This window comes from Octopus sinensis, linkage group LG5 (assembly GCF_006345805.1).
Source record: "Octopus sinensis linkage group LG5, ASM634580v1, whole genome shotgun sequence".
Lineage (NCBI taxonomy): Eukaryota > Metazoa > Mollusca > Cephalopoda > Octopoda > Octopodidae > Octopus > Octopus sinensis.
This window is the reverse complement of record NC_043001.1, coordinates 85,517,498-85,526,031: the sequence shown is the minus strand read 5'-3', so window position 1 is coordinate 85,526,031 and position 8,534 is coordinate 85,517,498. Positions and strand designations below refer to the sequence as shown.

At 33.3% G+C, this 8,534-nt stretch overlaps 1 protein-coding gene across 1 annotated transcript in view; it reads left to right on the top strand.

The window, feature by feature from the left end:
• The first annotated feature begins 233 nt into the window (after positions 1-233).
• LOC115211954 (S-crystallin 1) overlaps positions 234-8,534 on the top strand; it is an 11,690-nt gene continuing 3,389 nt past the window's right edge. The window contains 7 exon segments of the mRNA XM_029780719.2: positions 234-397; positions 399-452; positions 454-485; positions 3,788-3,851; positions 3,853-3,883; positions 4,488-4,603; positions 7,988-8,017. Coding sequence (XP_029636579.2) covers positions 353-397; positions 399-452; positions 454-485; positions 3,788-3,851; positions 3,853-3,883; positions 4,488-4,603; positions 7,988-8,017 — 372 coding nt within the window. The 5' untranslated portion in view covers positions 234-352.

Here is an 8,534-nt window from a genome sequence, read left to right as displayed (position 1 = left end):
TAATTAAAATTAAAACACAGAAGACCACATAGGAGTCTACATTTGATTACTATAATTCATTCAAATGCATTTTTCGGTCTCGGTCATTCCTTTCCTCTCGCTAATAACGTATGAATCAACGAATGAAGTAATCCTTCGAGCTATTTAATGAGATTTCAAATAATTATTCCCAGTCAGACTTATTTCTTTTTTGTTTCTTGAAAAAGTTTGGTCGCACATATAAGTAACCAAATCTGCTGAACATTTCAGTTCGCTTATCAGTACGACAACGTGCTCACTTCTGAACTGAATAGCTTCTTAAGCTACAAATCTTCGAGTTAATACCACCAACTTCAATCCTCACCAGTAAATCATGCCTTCCTACACACTCCACTACTTCAACCACCGTGGCCGTGCTGAGATCTGCCGTATGCTGTTCGCAGCTGCTGGTGTCCAGTACAATGACCGCAGAATCGAGTCTTCAGAATGGGACAGCATGAGAAACAGTATGTAAAATATCCTTTTATCCATCACTTGAAACAATATTTTTATGTTTACTTATGTTGAGGCTAGGATTATACTATGATTCATATTTATTGATCTCAAGACCTTAGTCGGCTGATTGGTACTATTTACTCACTAATAGTTATGATCAGACGTTATAATCTGGCGTATAATAGCTGTATTTAAATACGTAGACTTTGGTTACGTAAAAGAATTTACTTTTACATAATAAACAAGCAATTCTTGGTCAAGGTCACTGATTCGCCTGTAACGAGACTACGTGATAAAAATAGCCGGAAAGCAGCATTGTATTGCTAATGGAGGAAATATCTTCTGTTCAAAGGAAGGCTGATTATGCCAAAGATATTTGAATTCCCTCTCTGTCTGGTGTGGTTTTTGTTTTGAACATCTGTAGGATGACTTCTTTATTAATCACATAAATAAAAAGATGATTGTGGAGTGCTACTATTCTGGGAGAGAAATAATGAAGGAAGGATCGAGTTTAGGCCCAGCAAATTGAAGCAAACTGAAAGATTATGATAGAATGGAAGGGAATATTCAGTGTGCGTCAACCGAAGAAATTTTTAACTATCAACAAAAGAAAGGACGGTAACTACACACCTCCATTTGTGATCCATATATATATATATATATATCGATAGACATGCAGATGTATATATATATATACATGTACACACACACACACATATATATATATATAATATATATATATATCGATAGACATGCAGATGTATATATATACATGTACACACACACACACACACACACACCACACACACACACACACACACACATATATATATATATATATGTTTGTGTATGTATGTATGTGTACATGCATAATTGTTTTATTATATGGTTTTAAAGTGAAATTAATCATCCTTCGTCATTTTCTGAATTTTAAAAAATAATTTTACATTATTTTTAATTGTTTCAGTCAGAGCGGTTATGTTTGGACATCACCCTGAGAGGATTTTAGTAGAAAACAATCGAACCCAGTACTTATTGTTTAAAACTTCGTACTTATTTATGCTATCGGTGTATTGAGACGAACCGCTAGGTTACCGGTTATCAAGCGAAGGTGACGGAGAAACACTAACACAAGCAACACATGTAGATATATACATTCATGTGTTTATATGTATGAAGTGTGACTTTCAGTTTCCATACCTGAAGAAGATACACGCCCGAGTTGCCATGCAGTAGTACTGAACCAGGATTCATGTGGTTGTGTCACTCTCATCACACGGCCTCACCGGTGTCTATGTGGTAACGGAATATATTTCCTTATGAAATATATTTGATTATATGCGTATTCGTTGAGTAAGTTTGTGGTGCGAAATAACAACATGATGTTTTATATTCAAGTTGTATTATGGCTTTGATTCATGATTGAATTCAGTAAACATCATCTTGTTGCTTAAGTGAAGTTTCATTGTTTATTGTACATCTTAAATAGTACAGCAGCAAAAGAAGAATGATGGCCAATCACAACTAGTAGAGCTTACGTTGCATCTGCCGAATACACTCAGGAGCAAGGAAGCTAAAAAATTTTGATATTCTATTATTGGAAATTTGTGAGATAGCCCAACCACTTAACGTCAAGGACTATCCCCAAGGTCCAAAATTTGTGATACTTATAGCGGCTTTGGTAGCGCATATATTTTTATTTTTAATTTTAAGAAACAGTCTCTTTACTATGAAAAAAATTACATTCCGTAAGAAGCTTGACTTTCACTATTATCTCCTGCTAACTAAAATAGGTTGCTGGAAATGGAGTCAATCTGAAATCACCTTAAAACTTATGATTACAGCTTGTTTCTCTTTTAGGTTATTTTCGTCATAGCATCTGTTTCATTACTCACCCAAAGGATAGCAGAACTATGCCCATGGCTACATCCAAAATGGTTAGGGGGCGACCGTGATACCTCCCCTCGACAGAAATGACAATATCTAAGAATACGGCACCTCCAAAGAATACTTAATGCACGCTGGGTAATCATCTGCTCCATTGCAATGTCATCGCACACGATACTATGAGACAGATTTAAGTCCTCCTCCTGGTGGAGATATTAGTTTAAACTCTGACCCCAACAGCCAATCATGTAACATGTTGCCGGTAGCATTAAGGGTGACTAGATCATTATATGACATACAGTAAATATGAACCAAACTATTTGCAATGCCTTAGAGACGTATATTATAACATCTATACTGTACAAGCGCTATATTATAAATTATATGCAAATTATTGGAACCAACAAGAGAACAGCTGCATTGTTGCTTGACCTGCTAGAAACAGTACTTAAACCTCCCTCAAATCATACATAGCCATCTTATAGAGTAATGAACACTGGATACTATATGTACTGATACACAACTTGCGTAAAATGATACAGGATGACCACGCTGAAATTAAATTTGAGATCATGTAATAGTGACAACGATGTGATATATGACTGGATTTTTAGATATCTTAGAGCTACGCAAACGAACTATCATGCCATAAAACAATATTTCTCGGGACACCTTTTTTTTTATTTACTGGTTCAACACAGAAAATGCTTGCAGAAGTCTTTCAGAATTTAAAAACCTAATTGGCAAAAATGAGGGAAAGAGTTGAGAGATGCTCATATACATCATTGATGACGGTTCCTTATCGGACACTATTTCCTGTTTCATGAAATTGTATGAATTATGAATGTTTTCAATTAAAATATTGTTCTTATCTCATTATTTTGTGTAATAACATGCATCAAATTATTGCATCTTCATTCTTCCACCCATTTCAACACGTATCATCTTTTACCTTCCACTCATTAAAAAAAATTTGATCATGTTTCATGCATTCCCTAAATATTTTCAACACATTAATTCGAGGACGTAGAATCTAAGATTCTTGGTCATCGAATGTTGGCCTTTGGTTTCTTGACTATTTCACTGTAAAAGCTAAATGAGACCTAGAGATTAAAGAAATAATTATCCCTTAGAGCCAGGGACAAACTACTTTCTCGTATTTGTTGAGACTCTTTACGTTCTCGGTTCAAATCACGCCAAAAGTACACTTGCTATTTATTTCCCCGGAGTTGATAAAATGACGTATCAATCAAGTACAGGTTCAAATGCATTGATTAACCCTTCCTTTCAAAATTAATAGGCATGTGCCTAAATCAGAAACCATTATTCGTACCATTAATATCACTTTCTTTTCGACAAGTAATAAAGTAATTAAAATTTTGTTCATGATTGAATCTCTTTTTAACGAAATGTATCTTTATTCCAGAGATGCCATGCAACATGATGCCCATGTTGGAATTGGACAACAGGACCCAGATTCCCCAGAGTATGGCTATGGCCAGATATTTGGCAAGAGAATTTGGTAAGGCATTTTTTGTATACGTCTGTGTTTATATATATATATATATATAACCACTTCAGTATTAAAACATACATTTTGCGTAATCAGCAAAGTGGCACTTGGCAATTGAGTGAACGAAGGAAATTACATATTGTTCTTTGAGATGCTAGAAATATCATCTAAATTAATTTGATATCACATCCTTCAACTTTAGATAATAAACACATCATGCAATGTAGTTCAAGGTAGATTATGTTTCAAAAAGTAAACCAAGACATTAACGGTTAGGCCATACTTGAACAAATTAATTCTATAATTTAGAAACGATGAAGAAAATAGTAAAGTTCTAATAATCTGTGATTATTCCAAATATGCATTTCTATATAACTGTAATATACTAATCACATACACACACACAGACACACAGACACACAGCCATATATATTAATCATATACAATTATTATACATATATAACGATGAAACAGAAAGGAAAGTGTTGATAGATGTTTTGTTGTACGCAACGTGACAATCCTACATGATATTTTATTATTTTATATTAAATTTTGCTTGTGTTTTTTACCTCTTTATCTATCTTTCTCCCTCTCCATCTCTCCTGTCATCTAGGTTTCCATGGCAGAAACAACATGGATATGGCCAGAGTTGACTACATTTCAGACTGTTTCTATGATATCATGGACGACTACATGAGGATGTATCAGGATGGCAACTGTAGAATGATGGTAACGCATTACTTTTCTAAAATTTAACCATTATAAGAGAGTTTATGTTTTTCTAAACAACACATTGTATGGCTGTGTTTTGTCAATACTGAAGTTTATCATGGTCTATGCTGATAATGTTATATAGAATACATACAAATGATAAAGTCCCGAAAGAGCATAATCCTTATACAGCTCAGCCGTGAATTGAACTTCGCACATAAATATATTTTTTAACATTCTGGTGAATGATGATCCATCAAATATAATTGTATGCACTAATGTGTTGCTTAAATATGCTTTTTTACGTACAGAATCGACTATCATCTGTTTATATATATATATATATATATATATATATATAATATATATATATATATATATATAATATATATATATATATATATATATATATATATATATAAATATACATATATATATATAAGAATTTTTGCGTAATAAGATAAAGAAAACCAAGGCTGTGTAGATATTAGAGCATTTATAGATAGGACTTACAGCTGTTTCTAGGATATTTATTAATTATATCCCTTCATCGGAGACGGTGTGAGAGGATGGTTAAGTCATAGTTAGTTTAGATGTGATACAAAATGGAAAGTTAGGTGGTGGGAAGAAAATAGATGCAAGATATGTATGGGTATTGAAGTTGTAAATACATTTTTAGGCATAATGGTATATATGCAATATTCCAATATCCTATGAATAAAGTCCAAACGTCCAACAGAGTTTAAAATGTGTCCATCCAAATATAGAGTTTATAAGCAATGTAAGATTCCCTTATGAGTGAGATCCAGCAGATTTTAAAACTTGGTCATTCCCAGTAGAGAATTTATATAAAGAATGACAGGACAAGTCGACCTGGGTGAAATTTGAAATCGAATCGTAAAGACAGACGAAATGACACTAAGCATTTTGCCCGGCGCGCTAACAATTATGCCAGCCCGCCACCTTACCCAAACATTAAGAAATAAAGAGTAAAAACCAAAAGATTAATAGTTATTTCATAGATACATGCATACAAATATTGGATCACACCCGAGGGCTCTAGAGCTACTGTTATGTGCTGCGGCATCAATTCTCCGCATATCTGAAAATGGGTAAACAAGATCTGTATAGAAACCAGTCAGTTGGATTGTTTCTGTGATGCATCTAATACAGTAATGCACACACACACACACACACACACACACACACCACACACACACACACACACAACACACACACACACACACACATACACATAAGCATTCTGTCCCGCAGCTGGTGCTTAGCATTACGTTAAGGGTGAACGTATGCATGGAATGTTCAGCTATGTTTAACGTAATTCAAGAATCTTATTTATTTGAAAGAGAAACTGAATCGCTTTTGTCGAATGTCGAAGATCCGGCACCAAATGTGTGTATCTACACACACACACACACACACATACACACACACACAGAAACACACACATACACACAGAAACACACACATATATATAGTCAATGTTATTGAGAAGCAATGAAAGAAACTATTCCTTAGTTTATATGTAGAATGTTCTCAAATTTTCCAAGGAAATGGAATGAAACAGAATAGAATAAAATGAAATAGAATATGTACGTTATTACACAGAAGAAAGTTTCACCTAGCGCTTGAGATGACTAGTGTCGAGGGGAGAAAGGTGGAGGAATAGAGGAAGAGATCGAGAAAGAGAGAAAGAGTTAAGCCTTTATTATTGTGATTACATAAGATAAGCTGCAGCATATCTCAATTACAGAGCTGTATTTCTGATTTAAAAATACCTGAGAAATGGTTTTTACATTTAATCATCTATAATCTCCAAGTCTTCCATTCTTATATCCACTCTTGCAATATCATATAAAATTCCCTTCTCTTCAGAAATGTATCAATGTATTGCAAGATGTTTATCGATGACAGAAATTGTCAAATTGTTTTCGAGTAAGTGATAAGAAATAAAAAAAAGAAAATGAAAACTCCTAACGTAGGAATATTAGTTACAGATACATAGAAATTCTTAATATACAATATCGTATTCACATGTGCATAGACATAATGTAAGTCTGCCAAAAATATCATAACATAACATACAATATAAACATGAAGAATATTGTAGGCAATTATCCATTATTTTCGTTAGCTAACTTTATGTAAGATAACAATTGAAATATAAATAATAAAAATAGTGTTCCTTGGATTAATGACACCGATGTTGCACAAATAACTGTCTAAATGAATAAATAAATATTTCCAGAATTATCACTATTTAATAAGATATTTTGACAAAAGTTATATTTCGTGTTCTAATTTTTTTTCTTTTTCCATTACGATGGAAATTACTTCTCAGTGGCGGAGTCTAAATTATTGTTGCTGGAAGTTTTAAAACGCAATACATGTCAAGGAGATGACTAATAATGATTTCTAATTCAAACACATAGATTTTGAGCGAGGTGCTAAGTCAGTACTATTGACTGCAATACTTCAATGTACACGAAATGATGTAAAAGCAGGTCCTCCGTAGGATTTGTATACAGAAAGTAAAATCCTGGAACAAAGAATTTCTTCTGATGCTCTACAGATTCTGCCAACTCATCACTTTTGGACATGGTTATATGTTTTCAAATTTTGGCACTAGGCCAGCAACTTCGAAGGATGGGGTAAGTCGATTCTATCGAACCCGGTACTCAATAGGTACTTATCAACCCCAAAATGATGAAGGATAAGACAGAGGAAATGATACTAAGCATTTTGCCCGGAGTGCTTACGATTCTCCCCGCTCGTTGCCTTTTTGGACGTGATAATGATAATATATATTTCAAATTTTAGAACAAGGGCAATAATTTTAGGGTGTTGGTTAATCAGTTATATCAACCCTGTACTTAAAGGTACTTTAGATTATCACCCCTTGAACTGATGAAAGAGAAATTTGATCTTGGTTAGATTTTATCTCTAAACCTGACAAGCTCTAAAAAGAAAAGGGTCACCAAAGATTTTTGCTTGACATGCTAACGATGTTTCCATATTGTCACCGCTGGCGATGGTAGGAAACAAATAGAAACTAATTATGATGAGGATGATTTTATTGGTTATCAACTCCAGGACTGTTTTGTTTGATTAGAATTCTAGAAAAAAATTAGTCCTGTCATATTTGAAATGTGATTAAGTATTATTTATCTAATACTATATTTATCCGATTTAGTCTTAGATATCAACCTTTTTAAGACGTCAAGTTTGGCAGTATTTCTCACAAATGAATTAGTGGAATTATGAAAATAATGTTTATAAAGCCTCAAATAGATGACACTTTTTTTACTGAATTTCAAGAGTAACAAGATGTATTTGATAGCATATTGCTAATATCGTTCTCGTTTGTTTTATTCTCTATTACAGTTCCAGCGTTCCCGAGATATGAGCGGCTCCGTAAGTAATAAATTTGTTTAAAATATTACACAAAAGTGATTAGAAGTGATTTCCTGAAATTGTATTTACTCATTTTAATGTAGAGATCCTATTTTATTTGTCTTAAGATATCTTCTGTATTTTGTGGTTATCACAATTGGTTGACGTCTGCATATTTATGTGCGTTCTGTACATTCGTTTATGGGTATAGATAAACTTACATTCTTGTTCTCGGTGTGCGTGACACGTTAGTACAAAATTTCCGCGCTTCCATAAAATTTGAACTAATTGTGTATGTTCCCTACAAAACAACAATAAGAGAACTGCTTCGACATTTACTACAACATCAGTTGAGATTTTCTATCCATAATCAACTTTTTCTTTTGAAATCTATTTATCAGTCAGTAGTATTATATTATATATAAGTTAAACTAGGGAATTTTTTCACTCAATATTATACACCATTTAAGCAACACTAATATGCTCCATATCGTTTTGTACAGATATAGATCAATCGTAAAACATAATCAATGAAACA